This window comes from Prionailurus bengalensis, chromosome D3 (assembly GCF_016509475.1).
Source record: "Prionailurus bengalensis isolate Pbe53 chromosome D3, Fcat_Pben_1.1_paternal_pri, whole genome shotgun sequence".
Taxonomy (NCBI): Eukaryota; Metazoa; Chordata; class Mammalia; order Carnivora; family Felidae; genus Prionailurus; species Prionailurus bengalensis.
In genome coordinates this window covers 34,500,405-34,517,756 of record NC_057356.1, presented here as the reverse complement: position 1 = coordinate 34,517,756, position 17,352 = coordinate 34,500,405, and the positions used below count along the sequence as shown (strand labels likewise).

The 17,352-nt window shown below is 43.0% G+C and overlaps 1 protein-coding gene across 2 annotated transcripts in view; it reads left to right on the top strand.

Moving 5' to 3' along the window:
* The first annotated feature begins 8,546 nt into the window (after positions 1-8,546).
* The window catches only part of VAPA (VAMP associated protein A), a 45,904-nt gene continuing 37,098 nt past the window's right edge, over positions 8,547-17,352 (top strand). The window contains exon 1 of one of the 2 annotated variants that reach the window (XM_043558277.1): positions 8,547-8,957. In XM_043558277.1, the coding sequence (XP_043414212.1) occupies positions 8,879-8,957 (79 nt within the window). In that variant the 5' untranslated portion in view covers positions 8,547-8,878. The remainder of the gene's footprint in view (positions 8,958-17,352) is intronic. The other variant, XM_043558276.1, reaches the window with a different exon arrangement.

Genomic DNA, 17,352 nt, shown 5'->3' with positions numbered 1-17,352 from the left:
AATCTTGTGAACCACTGAGGCTATGGTAAATTTCTCAGAGCCTTTTAATTCTAACCAAAATGTCCAATCTGAGGAAGCAGCTCAATGAATGTCTTCCACAAGTTTCCATGGCCATGCAATTGTATCTAAATAAAATCAAATCTACATGCTTGGCTTCAACTTCTTGCAAACATGCTACAAATTGGCCATGGCTACTAAGTAAAGTACAAGGAACATTGCACTAAGGGCAGTACCTAGAATGCCTACGGTGTAGAGCACTTCCCCTATAACATCGCGCTGTCTACTTGACTTACACATTTCATGGCACAAACTGTCCAAATGAATGAATCAGTGGAGTCCAGGCACACCTCTGGACTGACCTGTTTAGTCCATGCCTTCCAGCCTTTCTCCACCTCACGGGAGCAATGGTTGCGGAGAGTGAATTTATACTGAACTTTTCAGTTTCCTGACTGGCAGCTGGTTAGGTCTCAGGTTGGGTATCTATTTCATCACTGGGTCCCCATCCTCCATTGGGCCCATTGGCTTAAACCACCGATTTTACTAAATCTCTGCAATAAAAATAAGTGATCCCCAAATAGACTAATATTTCTATTTTTAATGTAATGAATAAGAGCTTACTTACTATGCCGATAGCATATAATCCAGACTGATGTGACAGCACCAGCATCAAAGCTCAATGAGAAAAGCCTAAAGGGAATTTTTCTGAAAGTGAGTATTTGTCAAAGTTTGCCACTGAGTTTCCAGTGGAACAATTCAATGTCTTGATTTTTATTTTCTTCATATGAATGTATGGTCTGAGGTATCCCAAGCTATATAATTTCTTAAAAAGGAGTCAAAAATGGACATTCATGCCTACCTATGAATGAGCAATTATGAAGTAAATAACAATAATGGTAACATTTATTGAGCCCTTACACGTGCCAGGTATTGTGTACAGGTATATACAAGTATTGTCTCATTTAATTTTCACAACAATCTTGTGAGGTAAATGGTTTTATTATCCCCATATAAATGACAGAGACAGAAATTGAACCCAGATTTGAGTAAGCCTGAGTTCTCATCCTCAAGCTATTGTTTAAAATGGCCAGGATAGGGTCTCCTGTTTGGCTCAGTTGGTTAAGAGTCAGACTCTTTAATTTTTTTTTAATGTTTACTTTATTTTTGAGAGAGAGAGAGAGAGAGAGAGAGAGAGAGAGAGAGAGAGAGAGAGAATGAGTGGGGAGAGAGAGGGAGACACAGAATCTGAAACAGGCTCCAGGTCTGAGCTTTCAGCACAGAGCCCGACGCGGGGCTCGAACCCACGGACTGTGAGATCATGACCTGAGCCGAAGTCAGACGCTTAACTGACTGAGCCACTCAGGCGCCCCTATACGTCAGACTCTTGATTTCAGTTCAGGTCATGATCTTGTGGTTGGTGAGTTCCAGCCCATGTCTGGCTCCACACTGACAGTGCAGAGCCTGCTTGGGATTCTCTCTCTCTCTTCCCCTCTCCGTCTGTCCCTCCCTCCCATCTCAAAAACCAAAGCAAAACCCAACCCTACAAATTAAAACAAAACCAAACCAAACACAAACAGCCCGAGAGAAGCTACTGAAATGCAAGGAGATAGTAATAATACTGTTACAGAGTGAAACGAACAACCTATTTGTGCTAAACAAAACAAATGTTTTTAGCCTTTCATTTTATTGTGGTAAAAGTTATCTAGATGACATAGAATTTACCAGGTTAACCATTTTTAAGTTTACAGTTCAGCAGCATTAAGCGCATTCACACTATCTTGCTGCCATTACCACCATCCATGCACAACTGAACAGAAACTCTGTAACCATGAAAATCTAACTCCCCATTCCCATTCCCCGCCCCCCTGCTCCCCAGAAACCACCATTCTACTTCCTGTCTTATTTCACTTAGCTTAATTAATTCACTTCCTGGCTAATTTCACTTAGCATAATGTCTTTCAAGTTTCATTCCTATAGGAGCATGTGTCAGAATTTCCTTTTTAAGGCTGAATAATATGGTCTTGTATGTATCTAGCATGTTTTGCTTAACCACGCATCTGTTGATGGACGTCACGGCTGCTTTCAGCTTTTGGCTATGGTGAATAATGCTGCCAGGAACATCAAATTTTTTTGTTCTTGGAGGTAAACAACAACAACAAAACACCACCACTACCACCCACAACAACAACAAACTGCAAAACACCCTCCAGAGAAAATAAAGTGCTCTAGTAGAAAATCTCAGAAAGGTGAGTGAGTGAGTGTGAGTGTGTGTGTATGAGTGCGGGCCTGTGTGTTTATATGTACCTGGGTATAAAAAATGGCACGATCTGGGGCGCCTGGGTGGCGCAGTCGGTTAAGCGTCCGACTTCAGCCAGGTCACGATCTCGCGGTCCGTGAGTTCGAGCCCCGCGTCGGGCTCTGGGCTGATGGCTCGGAGCCTGGAGCCTGTTTCCGATTCTGTGTCTCCCTCTCTCTCTGCCCCTCCCCCGTTCATGCTCTGTCTCTCTCTGTCCCAAAAAATAAATAAAAAACTTTGAAAAAAAATTAAAAAAAAAAAATGGCACGATCTTGAAAGGGCCAGATACCTGCGACGCATTTCCCGACTCTCAAGGATTGAATGACTTCTGACAATTCTTCCATAATCCCTTTCAATTCCTTCCCTTAAAGCCCACCACGCATTGGATTATGCTTAAGTCCATTTTTTTTTTTCCAACGTTTTTTATTTATTTTTGGGACAGAGAGAGACAGAGCATGAACGGGGGAGGGGCAGAGAGAGAGGGAGACACAGAATCGGAAACAGGCTCCAGGCTCCGAGCCATCAGCCCAGAGCCCGACGCGGGGCTCGAACTCCCGGACCGCGAGATCGTGACCTGGCTGAAGTCGGACGCTTAACCGACTGCGCCACCCAGGCGCCCCGCTTAAGTCCATTTAGACCATCAACATTTTCAGGACTGAAAGTAAGTATTAGTCTTCTTTGTGTCTGCCCTCCCCTATACCACAGGACTTGGCCCAAAACAAGTCGTCAGCCAGCAACGGGAATAAAGGAAAACAAAAAAAGGATCCTCATTATTTTCAGAATACCCTAGGAAATTATTTCCGGCTTTTAAAGTTTCTCATGAAGAAGATAACATTTGGTTGTGGGTTTAAATGTCCAATAATGTACATATATATGGCTTATATTTCAAAGGAGATATCAAATTTTGTGAACAATCATGTCACCATCGTTAAATGCCAAGCACTATGCTAAGCACTTTATACACATTGTACCTTCTAGTATGTACAGCCAATATCGAATGTGGGATGTATTGTTGCCATGTGATAGATAAGGCCATAGTATTTAATCATATGACAGGGATGGAGTCTGAATTCCAGTCTGTCTGATGTCCAAATCTATGTTTTTCACCCCACATCTACTCTAGGTTTTGTTAAGGCTATACAAAGAAGCCTGTGTGTTCAGAGACTATGAGAAGTCAGGCAAGGTGTCAGATGTGGATTTTATGTTCATAGGCATCTTTTAATTTCTTCTTGCTGGGTTGCCTTCCAGAATAACTGTATTCATGGGAGAAAACACATTAAAAGCCACACTAGGGCCTGGTGACAATGGGGGAGACAGACATCCTCACTCTGTTCCTGATGGAGGTGTGAGTTGTTACAACCTTTTGGATAAAAGTATGCAATATATATTGAAATAGAAAATATCTTTGATCCAGTGATCCCAGAACTGGAAATCTCCCTGTGGAAATAAAAGCATTCTATGATAAAGATACACATACAAGGATGCTTATTGCAGTGCTGTTGGTTGTGATAAAAGCCTAGATCAATTTACATATTTACCAGTAAGGGAGCAAAGAGTTCTATAGTAGGGTAATCTATTCTATGGATTTAGCTGTTAAAAGACTGAGTTAGAGGGGCCCCTGGGTGGCTCAGTCGGTTAAGCGTCCGACTTCAGCTCAGGTCACGATCTCGCGGTCCGGGAGTTCGAGCCCCGCGTCGGGCTCTGGGCTGATGGCTCAGAGCCTGGAGCCTGCTTCTGATTCTGTGTCTCCCTCTCTCTCTGCCCCTCCCCCGTTCATGCTCTGTCTCTCTCTGTCTCAAAAATAAATAAACGTTAAAAAATTAAAAAAAAAAAAGACTGAGTTAGATCTATGCCAAGATCTGGCCAGATATCAACAATATACTGCAAAGTGAATAAAGCAATGGTATGGTAATATGTTAGAATTCGTGTTAAAACACACACACACACACACACACACACACACACACACACCAAAAAGCAAACTGGCTATGTTTGTATAAGTATGGATAAAGTTAGAGAGTGATAACACAACTCAGGCAGTTAAACGGGTTACTCTAAGTGGAGTAGAAATTGGGAGGTGTAGGAAGAAACTTTTTGTCCATATGCTTGTGGATTATGTCATTTGTTACAATGACACATGTTGCTTTTACAGTAGAAAAGATTAACTGAGAAAACGCGTAGTCTTCAAACGATTTTTCATAAACAAAGATGATTAATCTCACAGTCTTAACTGTTTTAAATGGTTATAAAAAGAAAAACCCCCAAGATAAGTCCTTTTTCTAACTCTTCTTCCAGCCTCGATTTTATCTGGGGAGACTCCCATCTGCCTTCTTTGAGAATCTCTATTTCTCACGGATGTCTGACAAATATGCCACAATAAGCGCCACCAATTAATCCACATTTACATGACATTGCATCCCAGTGATACTTCCGGGCCTCGTACCTGTTTTGGTCAGTGGTCGGTCTCTATGATGTCTCTCTGTTTTAGACCCATGTTTTTGTGTGCACTGACTCAGGTTCATTCCTGGTTTACCTGCAGCATCCTTGTTACTCAGTCAGGAGTCACTTGCTACTCAGCAGATTTCCATCCTGTTGACCTCCTTCTTGATCCACTCTTGGCTTCCCCGCTGCCTCCCTCACTGCAATACTCTAACATCCTAAGCTGAAAGAACACATCGAAGGGAAGCAGGTGCTTATAAAATTTGGGGGAGGGGTGGAGAAGCAGGCTCTGGATGAGGCTCTCCAGGAGTGACTCCAGGGCAAGACTGACCTGCCCCACCTGGGCAGCTGCCGTCTCTGAGGCTGCACCTCTTGCCTCTGACCCAGGGCTCAGGACGCTGGAGCCAAGAAAGGGCCGCTGCTCCTGCTGACCTGTAACAACGGTCTCTTGACATCCAGGAAGCAAGCTAGTAAATGGCTGCTGGAGTGTTGGTGCAGAAAACTGCAAGTGTCTGGGGGTCCTCGCCTTGCCTCAGCAGAAAACAGCCAGAAGGGACAGAAAGCTGGCCTTTACTCTCACGTCTAACTTTCAAATCTCGTTGGAGTGTATTTTACTACTCCAACTTCCTTCGAGAACAGAATCCTAGCCACAAGAGAGCTACTTCATGTTTGTCTCTCCTGCTTGGATGTAGCCCTACAGGGGCAGAGACCATGTCTACTGGCTCACCATTATGCCACCAGCACCTACCACGGTCCCGGGCACACGGCAACAATTCCACATGTAGCATGGATAAGGCAACAATGCTGGATCCAGGCACCACCCTAAGCTCTCCGTGTGTGTTAACTCATTTCATTCTCACAACAAGCCTCAGATGTAGGTATTTGTAGCCTCCCCAGTTTACACCTGTAGAACAGGCACAGGGAGGTGATGTAAGCTGCTAAGATCATATGGTGGTAAACAGGACTTGAACCAAGCAGTTCAGTCCCAAGGTCTGTACTCTTACTCAACACGCTTTACTGCCTCAATGTTTATGGCAGGTATGAGCATTTCAGTGTTTACTGAGTTGTATTCCACTGAGAATAACTGATCATATACAAATTCATAATCACAGAGCACCTTTATAAAGTAAAGTTTAACGTGTTTAACTATGGAGAAGATGGTTATACTTTGTTACCATAGGTACTGGTAACTTCTTTTTTATTTTTATCCTTGCCAAACCTATGAGATAATCTGTCCAAAGGTGAATATTATTAGTGATTCAAGTGCGTCGAAGTAATATTCAAGGACTTCATACTTCTGAGACTCATAAAAACTTCTTAGTAGCTAGAGAAATATACTTGAGTATACATATACTCAACATATATGTATATATACTTTCTCTCTTTGCTAATACCTTAAGAGAACTTTATATAAAGTTCTCTTTACATATATATATATACATATATATGTGTATATATATGTGTGTGTGTATATATATATGTGTATATATCTATATATCTATATATCTATATATCTATATATCTATATATATAAGACCTTAGAGAGGGATTGCACACGAGTGAGAGAGCAAGCGCAAACAATGAACATTGTTCTCTTAATCATTTTCAGTTTTCATTTCGTTGCGGCTTTGGGAAAGGCAAAAATGCACAGGATGGAAAATTGGGCAACTTCTCCCCCATAGTTTAGCTCTATTACTGCCATGAGATGTTCTCACCTGCGTTTTCATTTCTCTATTTAACAACAAAAGTAAAACTTGCTGATATTCAGTTGTTCTGAGAAGAGTGTGATGATGTTTGTAAGGGTCTTTGAACTGCTGGAAGAAACGTATTCATAAATACCAAAGCAGAAGCCACTTAAATAGTGCACTATTTAATGAGGAATAGACGATTCAGGAGGACTCTTGAGTCATTATTAATTTAATGCTCTAAAATAGTAATAGGGGAATTATTCCAAAGATGTTTCATGTATTCTTAGACTACCAGATAAATTCTTATGGAGTTTAAGACCTATATCTATATGATATTTGAAGCCATACTGAGAAGGCAAAAACGGTTGATCCCAAAGGTGATGACTTAAATGGACTGGAAAACTGGAATACATCCAATTCAGGCTTCCTATTGAATTCATGGTGAAGGGGCAACCGTTGTCCCATATGGAAGTGACTGAGAACTTCCTCAGCATGTTATTCTTGCTAATTGCTGTTTGTACACTGGGATTCCCAAATACTTTCCGGTAAGAGAAATGTCTGTCTAGCCGTGGAGAGGCCAGTTCAGCCAAGGCTAATTTGCCCATGGATAACAGTTCCGAGGCAAGCAAAGATACTGGAAGTTGTGACAGCTTCGGGTTGTCGGTTCACAACTAAACATGTGTGAGACACCATCCTATGGAGTAATTGTTAACCTAACCTTTTTCTTTTTTTAAACCTTAAGCCCTCTTTTGATAAACATACAATCGTTGTATTTTCCTTTAATGATGATTGAAATTTCAAAATAAATTTTGTGAATAAAAAGAAATCAAAGGAAAGGTAAATTTAGAATATACTTTTCAAACTATTTAAGCACTCCCATCCCATCCTCCGAGGTTTTTCACGGCTTAAGATACATTCTTCTTGTGTAGTGCAATCTTCTGCGGATGCTAGGTTAGCTATTCTGGAGAGCTATTCCCGGATGGGCTTTGATACATTTTTTGCACTTGAAAACTTTGGACTTTGTGCCTAAGCTTAGATTACTGTTCATTTGCTCATTTATTTTCAAGACAAACTGGGCTCCTCCTTCGTGGTGGTAGCATCAATATGTCCTTTCTTTTGTGGTGTTTCCTAGAGACTTCAAGTAGTACTGGACAGATTTATTTACGGCACGTTCATTTGTTTCATTTGATGTTCCTGTCCCTGATTACCCTGGCAATCGGGGAAAGATTTGTCACCACCTTTGCTCACGAGATTTTCCTCATTTGGTTCAGTTTACTACACGCTATCATAACGATGCAGATGGAATTCATTTCCAATACGGGAACGTGAACAACTGTTTCGGTTTTGGTCTATCATTAATAAAACCCAAGAACAGACGCCAGCAACTGAACGCTGTAGATTTTGACTTCTATTTCTAGCTTCGTAAATGTGCCTTGTCAGATTTCTCCAACGCCGCGTTTGCTTCCTAAACGTGGTGTGTTTCCTCATTTGCTTTCCATCACTGGATTGAATTCAGGAAGCAGTAGACGTTGGCTTGGAATACGACAGAGAATGTAGCCCTACCAACAGAGGGATGGGTCGATTTGGAGAACAGATTGACAAATCCTGGCCTGTTTTCCACAGGGCATATTTTATATTTCTAAGCGGGAGATCTCGGGTCAGTTTTCAAAAAAAAAATTTTTTTTTTCCTTCTTAGCACAGACGAGACGATATCTGAGAGCCAAAAATGAGCGTCAGCGAGCCCCACCCCATTCGCCGCCAACGGACCTCAGTCTCCTTCCCGCCCACAAACAGCCACTACTACAATTCCCAGCAAGCATCGCGCAGTGCCGCACAAGGGCCAGGCCCCACTGGTATGCTGGGAGTTGTAGTGAATGAACCTGACCACTCTTTCCTTCCACTAGGCATTCTCACTTGGAAGATGGTGATGTGCTGCTATAGCAGTTACTCCACTCTCGTAATCGGAGCTAAACGTGACCAAAGATTGCGCCCTTCTGCCCTGCGTTGCGCATCGCGTCGGTGCCACGGGGCTTAGCTCCGCCCCCTGCCCACACCCGTTCCCCTGACAGCTCGAGCTCCCGGCGGCCGAGAGGCCCAGATTGCGCAGGCGCACCAGCCGGCGCCGCGCTGGGCAGGACTTGAGGGCGGGACGAGAGCTAGGGGCTCCCGGCCGCCGGGGCGCGCACGTAGGCACGCAGGGGCCGTCACGTGGGGCGCCGAGGATCGCAGTGCGCGTGGCCGCGGCGGCTGGTGTGGGGTTGAGTCAGTTGTGAGACCCGGAGCTGCTGACCCAGCGGGCGGCCCAGTGGCCCGGCCACAGAGCGGCAGGCGTTGGGGGTTCGGGAGCGGTGAGCTGGCCGCATCATAGAGCTCGGCCGAGCCGGCGCCGCCGTCGTCCCCCGCCCCCAGCTAGCAAACCGCCGCCGCGGGCGCGCCCCCGCTCTGCGCTGTCTCTCCGATGGCGTCCGCCTCCGGGGCCATGGCGAAGCACGAGCAGATCCTGGTCCTCGACCCGCCCACAGACCTCAAATTCAAAGGTAGGCAGGGAGAGGGCAGCTGACCGGGGTGGGGCGGGCGGACGGCGAGATTTAGGGTGGGTGGGGGGGGTAGAGGGAAGGTCGGCGGCTGGCCGCGAGTGAGCGTCCCCTCCCCCACGGCCCGGCACTTTCCATTCTCCGGCTGCGCCCCGCTTCTGCCCTCGGCCCGCCTGCTCCGCGCCCGGCCCGCTCCCTCCCTCGCCCGCTCGCGCCTCGGTGCGCGCGCCGGCCGGGGCGAGGCGGAGGGGCCCGGCCCTGGCGCCGCCGCCGCCGCCGCCGCCATCTTGCGGTCCCGCGGGGGCGCCTCCCGGGTGCTGTCCGCGCCGCTGCCCGCGCCTGGCACTTGTCCTTGGCCCCCGAGGGCCGTCGGGCGTTGTCTGGGAGGGTGTGGGTGGGCGGTGACCTTAGAGCGTGCGCTCTGGTCTGCGGCGGGAAGGGGGGCTCTGGGGGTGGCGCAAGTGCGTCGGTCGCCGGCGCCGGCTGTCAGCGGCGGTGGGAGGCGAGAGGCGAGGCAGCGGTGCGGCGGCCCTGGACTCGGTTCCGAGAGAGAACCACCCTTCGGCCTCGAGCAGGGCCTGGGTGGAGCCGGCCCTCGGCCCTCGCAGAGGGAGTTGCTGCCTCCCTTTTTACCTTGTTTAGAACTCGCTGTCAGGTACCTGGAGCGCTAGGGAGGCGGAGAAGCCCGTGAAGTTCTCTGGTTATGACTTACCCGGTTGTGTTGGCAGAGACCCAAGAGCGTGCGGGCAGGAAGGCTATGCGTCAGCCCGGGAATTGATAGTAGTAGGTTAATAGTAGACGTCTTCCTGGTCCTCCCGTGTGACATTTCAGCTCACCTTCTGTGCAGGGCGGACCTGGTGTTTGTCTGCTCTTGTTTAGCCCCCTAACTTAGCTTATTTCCTGCGGAATCTTCCGTATTGGTGACTTTTGCCTTTGCGTTGCGGTTTATGTGGGGGCCGATGAGGTGTTACTCAGCTCTGGAGCGTCCTTGTATATTTTGTAGCAACGCCTGTGATGAATTGTTAGTCCGATTTTGGTGATTCCTGAGGAACAATCTAAGGGGCCCCTTGGCCCATTTGGGTACTTTAGGGAAGAGAGTTAAACTAGTTTCTTTTTAGGAATACTGAAAGTGTGTGGAGATCCAAAAGCAGATTCCTTGCTGTCTTCGTTTAAGTGTATTGCGAATCGCCTTTTGGATGATTCCTTATCTTGTATTTCAATTTCAGCAGCTCCCATGAGAAAATTTTTGTGAAATGTGTAGCTATTCCAGTGCTTAAAACAAATGAAATCCTTTGCTGTTGTACAAGATTGAGTCCAAAGGAAAAACAATTGTTTTCCATAGGAAATGTTCTGAATAGTTTCAGGGATTTTAAAATACTGTCTTCTGGTATTATGAGAGTAATATTGTGTAACTTCTTTATTTTGTAAGCTTTGTAGTACATTTCCAAATATCTTTGAGTGGAAATGTAAGTGAGCTCCTTTTCTAGTAAGGGTTTCAAGACCACTCTTAAATATTTTGAGGGGCACTAAGTGCGTCTTATTGTAACAAGTTCATGTGTGTGGCATGCTGTCACATAGCTTTAGCTGAAAGGAAAAAAAAACACCTTTGGGGAATCATGAAATTAACTTATTTTAGGTAGACATTATCTTTGGTTGGAGGAATTTAATGTAAATCTCTATAGTCGTATATAACATATTTTTGAGAAGTTAAAAGAATTTTTGCTTTTACTTTTTGACAGGCTGAGTTTACAAAGTAAATTTCTTTTACTAGTTGAGCATGTGTGTATTACCATTAGGGACTTAGAATCATTAAAAAGCCAATTTTAGGCCAGGAAATGTCTACAGTGTTTGAAGCTTTCTCCCTAGAGAAGTTGTAATGTTGCCATAGTAAGAGACTAATAATAGTGGAGAACAAGCTAAAAAACACAAAAACCACCTAAAACCCTACACAGTAATATTCATATAGTTCACTTAGTTCAGGTATTGAAGAGTTATTACTTATGATTATAGAACAGGTTCTTCTTGTGTTAGGATGAAAGTAATTCACGAGGACCATTTTTAAAAGTTTGGACATCTATAACCACTTTTTAAAATTGACTTTAAAAAAAGTGTTTCATTGAAATGTTTATAGAAACATATTCAGCTGGGCCATTTAGCGAACACTTACTGAAAGCTTTGTGCCATCCCTAGATTTGATTGAGACTAATTCAAGTTACTAGTTTCTGTTTAGGCCTTGAGTGCTAAACAAGGTGGGGAAAGGATTTACAGGTTGTAGTTTAATGGGAAAAGTATACGGTTAAACAGTAAACTGTGTTAGGTTTTATCTTTGCCCTTGAAGAACTCTGAGACTAGTGAGGGAGACACAAAAGGCAGATAGGTGCTGTAACAAGAGGCAAAACTTGAATGAAGAAAGAAGCCCGCCCGTTGGGAAGCTTTCTTAGAAGAGGCTTATTTTCATTTTGGGGGGAAGGATTGGGCTAGGGAGTGGTTGTTTACTCAACCCCTGATGGGAGAGAACATGTGGCTTATACTTAAGTACCCTGTCAGTTTGCTGTGTGCTTCTGTTCTAGGGTGGGATAAAGGAGAGGATTGGGAAGGAGGAGGGATAGGATGAATTGGGAGGTGACCTTTGGTGTCATTTGATTCTTTCTTAATCTTATTCTTCTAGTCAGAGGTAAATCATTTGCTTTGATGTATTCAGTTGCACAGTTCAACACTAGGAGACTCATTTAGAATCAACAATGTATGCTTAGTTTGATAAGGCTATAAAGTCATTTCATTCTGACTTGCCCTAAATCACCTGTAAATTTTAGTTTAAGTCTATTAAAAGATAGTTTGCAAAATTCTTTATCATTCAGTAGGTTTATTCGAATTAGTTTGAACTCTACGTTTGACTAGGATGGATTCTCTTAAGTGACTCATTTAATCATTCTGAGAATAGGTGGTGAATTTTTCTGTCACATGCCTAACAATCATCTTGGTACGAATTATCAGCATTTTGCACAATTATGGAGAAACAGATACCAGTTTAATGCATTTTTTAAATACCTTTGTATCTTACTTAAAAATTTTGTTTTAGGGGCACCTGGGTGGTTCAGTCGGTTGAGCGTCCAGCCTTCGGCTCAGGTCATGATCTCGAGGTTCGTGAGTTCAAGCCCCACATCCAGACTTGATTGCTGTTAGCCTGTCAGCGCGGGCCCGCTTCCGATCCTCTGTCCCCCTCTCTCTGCTCCTCCTCTGCTTGCATTCTCCCAAAAATAAGTCCATATTAAAAAATTTTTTTGTTTGATATGATTGTCAATGTACGAAAGTGCTTTTATAATGGTGTGACGAATTCTACAGTAGCTCTTCTGTTGCATTGGTTTAATGAAAAAGAGGTAGGCATTTTCAAATTATGTTGAAACCCTGGCAGTAATTTGACACAGAATTCAGGTTTGAAATTTGATGTTAACATATGAGAGGCTATTTTTTTTGTCCTTAAATTTTTTACTATTATGAAATTTCTTCCTTTGTAGTATACATTTTGTTTTTCCCACTTACTAGTAGTTTTGGAGAAGAGTTGGAAGAAGGAAATTTAGAAAATGCTAAAATAAATTGTGAACATATTCTTCCTACTAATAATCCGAGAAAGGAAAATAGAGCGAAACCGTTGTGTTGAAGGTGGCCCGTCACAATATCATGCCAATAAAGAAAATTAAGCTTTCTGAGGACCCCAGGAACCTGTGGTGTGTCAGCCAGAGCATCTTTGAATAGCACGTTACTAAGAAGTACAAATGAGGATAGAGAGTACTTTTGCTCTTGGCAGATACTTGGCACATTTTTAGGTGTTTCGCATCAGCTCCTATTTCACAGTGACTGCATCAGATCCCTGAGGTGATTTCCCCCCTTTCCTGGGCCACGGATGACGTCTTACTACTCCATTCCTTAAAAGCTTTCAAGTAGCTCTTGATTGCCCACTGGATAAAAGTCTGATTTTTTTTTTTTTTTTTTTTAGTGTGGCATTTCAGCCCTTCCATTTTGTGCTGTCTTCTCTTGTAACACCTGCTCATCTGCACACATCCATACTTTCTTGCCTGAGAAAGAAAAACCCTCCTCATATCCAAGCTTGTTTGTTCTGCTGTTTTTGTTGATTAAGGTAAAATCCCTCATGACTCACGCTTAGACCATGTTCCCTCAGATATTTTCCCTCTCATGTTTTCAACCACTGGGTTCTTCTTTTCAACATATAAATACACTTAATTTTTTCATTTTAAAAAGAAGCAAACAAAATACTTCTTTGACTCCCAACTCCGTCTGGTACATGTCCCTCCCTGTCCCTCATTTCCTTTGCAGTCAGACTTCTTGGAAAAATAGTCCATGTTCATTCACTATCTGTCCTGTATCTCACCTCCTGTTCACTGTAGTACTACTCTCTCCTCACTGCTTATTGATTGCCAGCCACATTGATCATTTCCAATTTTTATCTCTCTTTGGCACTTGACATTATCGGCATTTCCACTTTTTAAGCAATTGTTTTCACTTCCATATACTTCTAATTTTCTAATTTGCTCCCTTTATTGTCTCATTTGTGGGCTTTTTAAATGCTAATGTTTCTGAGGTTCTGATTTGTTTTTTGTTTTATCTCTGTAAACTTTCCTTGTTCAGTCTCATTGTTTTGATGGCTTCTCTTTCTTTTCCTTGCTCTCTTTGCACATGTTGGTACACACTCAAATTTGTATTTTTTTTTTTTAATGTTTATTTGTTTAATTTTGAGAGAGAGAGAGCGCACAAGCCAGGAAAATGGCAGAGAGAGAGAAGGAGGCAGAGAATCCAAAGCAGGCTCCAGGCTCTGAGCTGTCAGCACAGAAGCCAGACAGGGGGCTCGAACTCATGAACCCTGAGATCATGACCTGAGCTGAAGTTGGGTGCTTAACCGACTGAGCCACCCAGGTGTCCCTCAAATTTGTATTTTAATTGGGACTTTGTTGTCAGTTTTAGAATTACTTAGTGACTATCTGGATTTGAGTTGTAACTCAGACACTTCAAACTCAGCATATCCCAAACAGGTGTTTTTTGTTTTTTTTGTTTGTTTGTTTTTTTACAACCCAAGCCTGTGCGTCTTCCCATCTTTTTAATATTTTGGTGGCATCGTGATTACTCATACAGAAATACTCTGTATGTCTACTAATTAAAATCTGTATTTCTACATCCCAGGGATAATTCTTGAATCTGTACCCTTTAATGAAGCTTTACTTTTAAATTCACTTATTTTAATTTGTTTATACAATAAAGATTTGACTTTCTGCTCTGTGTAGTAAGTGTTGAATAAGTGTTAGAATTACAGTTTGAGTAAAATACAATCTTTGTTTTCATGAGGCAGTTCTAATGGGAGAGATAGACACTAATTGCCTAATTAGAAGAAGGAAATGTAACTATGAAGAGGAGTGTAGTGCTATAAAAATGTAAAAAATGGGGGCGCGTGGGTGGCTCAGCCAGTTTAGCGTCTGCCTTCGGCTCAGGTCATGATCTCACAATTCATGGGTTCGAGCCCTGCATTGGGCTCTATGCTGACAGCTCAGAGCTTGGAGCCTGCTTTGGATTCTGTGTCTCCATCTCTCTCTGCCCCTCCCCTGCTTGCGCGCTGTCTCTCTCTCTCAAAAGTGAATAAACGTTAAAAAAAAATTTTTAAAAAGTAAAATATCTTCCTGGTCAGGGAAGACACAATTGGACTAAGATTTTCTAATATGAGTAGAAGCTGTTAACCTAGGTGAAAAAGAAAGAAAAATACAGTAGAAGCAGCATGTGTTTACAAAGATCCTGTGGCAGGAGGGAACATGAAGCGTTTACTGTTACTTAACCTGTTAAAGTAATATCTCATGTTATTTACAAGGCTGAGTCAGTGTAACAGTAGTGGAGACAGCCAAGGTGAGTGTGGTGCTGGTTTGTAGGTTGACTAAAGTTTTGTTTTTATCCTAGCCCACTGAGAGATTTAAGTGGGTGGAATGGTAGAAATAGAGGGAATGGAGTGATAATCACATTTGTATTTAAAAAAAGCCATAATTCTGGGGGCGCCTGGGTGGCTCAGTTGGTTAAATGTCCATGGTTTAGGCTCAGGTCATGATCTCACAGTTTCATGGGTTCCATGCTGACAGTGCTGAGCCTGCTGGGGATTCTCTGTCTTCTCTCTCTGTTCCTCCCCCATTCACACGGTCTCTGCTTCTCTCTAAATAAATAAATAAATAAACTTAAAAAAACATAATTCTGGTAACGTAAAGTAGTATTAGAAGGGAGATAGAGATGAATTAGTTTCCTCAGTACAGGCAAGAGGTGACTACTTGGTTTGAGGGACTGGTATTAGAGATGGGGAAAAGTTCAGGAGGATCAAGCCAGTGAAACTTGGTGGTCCATTAGATATGCTCACAGAGAGTACAGGTATCTTGGCCGTCTCTGAGATTCCTCGCTTATGTAACTGGAGGAATGGTGGTGCTGTGTGCTGAGCTAAAAAAGGAAACACTGGAGGGGCGCCTGGGTGGCTCAGTCGGTTAAGGGTCTGACTTTGGCTCAGGTCATGATCTCAACAGTCCATGAGTTCGAACCCCACGTTGGGCTCTGTGCCAACAGGTCAGAGCCTGGAGCCTGCTTCAGATTCTGTGTCTCCCTCTCTCTCCCTCTGCCCCTCCCCTGCTCACGATCTGTCTCTGTCTCTCAAAAATAAATATTTTTAAAAAATTAAAAAAAAAAAGAAACAGTGGATATTTGAATGAGGACCACATGCATTTTACTTGGGGTTGTGGGAGAGTGGTAGGATGAGGATCCTCATCTCATTAGGTATGTTAGATGTGTTTAGGACCCTTCAAGATATTAATGAAAAGGTAACTAGTAGGTTTTGGTTATATGGTTGTGTTTTTCAGGGAGAAGTCTGGGCTTTGGGGAATTATTTATTTCAGGTGATTATCTCTTGTCTTTTCTCTACTAGTCTGTAAACAGGCCTGCTTTTCTCTAGTGTCTCTCTCTTTAGCCACACTGCTGCTAGAACTACCCTTTGTAAAATGCAAACCTCATATTCTTGCTCCCTTGGTTTATAAAGAACCTGGCATATTTTCCCATTACGTAGATGAAAAAGTCCAGAATCCACTGCCTGCCACCCCATTTCTCTTCTACACATAGCTTTAGGTTATATGAAACCATTTTCCCAAACACTTTAAGCTGTTGCAAGACTTTGCACATGCTCTGTCCAGATTATTATTCTCCCTCATATCTGTCAAGGAGTCTCCAAGAATCTCTTCCTTTTGTGAAGTCTTGGATTCTTGCAGTCCAAGTTGGTCACTGCTTTCTTCGGGCCACTATTGAAGCCTGTGCTTATCTGTGATAATCAGCACTTACATACCACATAACATAGTATTTATATTTACGTATTTTTTCTCTCCCAAACTTTAGGTTAACTACTTGAGGATATATTTATTTCTTTTATTTTTACATCCATGGTAACAGGATCTGCCATGGGTGATTGCCCAATAAAGTTGATGTATTGATAGGACTCCAGTGGTTTCTCCTATAATTCCCATGTTTTTCGTCTTGGATCTTTTTTCTGTAGGGTTTTTCATCTGCCTTTGCAGGTAGTTGTGGTTTTAAAATTTTTTAGTTTCGGGAAAGGGATAATAGGGTATTTTGTTAAAAGCTGACTAACCATAGATTTTTTTTTCTTTTTTGTGCTTCACCTTTTTCATTTGTGGAGTGACAGGCAGGATTAGGTGATTTCCTGGGTGTTCTGGCCCTAAGGATTTTGAATATGTGTGACATCTGAGAACAAAAAGAAAACACGATTTTTCAGTAAAGTAGACAAATAATATACAGTAAAACATTGGTTTGTGAGCGTAATTTGTTCCGGAAACCTGCTGTAATTCAAAGCTCTCATATATCAAAGCAAATTTAACCATTGGCTCAGTTGTGATCATGTGATGTTCGGCATCATGTACTACTCGTATCGCAATATATCACTCGTTTATCAAGTTGAAATTTATTGAAAATGTTTGCTTGTCTTGCGGAACACTTGCAGACCTAGTTACCCACAATCCAGGGTTTTACAGTGTAAGGAATTGGGAAAACTTGAGTTATACTTCAGAGTTTAATATTTTCTGATTGTCAGTATTGGTAATTTTCTTATTGGTTTACTGCATTAGTTACCTTTTATTAATTTTATATTTTAGACTGAAAGCGAGCAGGGGAGGGGTAAAGGGAGAGAGAGAGAGAATCTTCAAGCAGGCTCCACATCCAGTACAGAGGCCCAGTGTGGAACCTGTGGGGCTTGATCTCACTACATTCAGATCATGACCTGAGCTGAAATCTAGTCAGATGCATAATGGACTGAGCCACCCAGGTGCCCCTGTATTAGTTACCTTTTAATTTCCTTTAAGTAAGT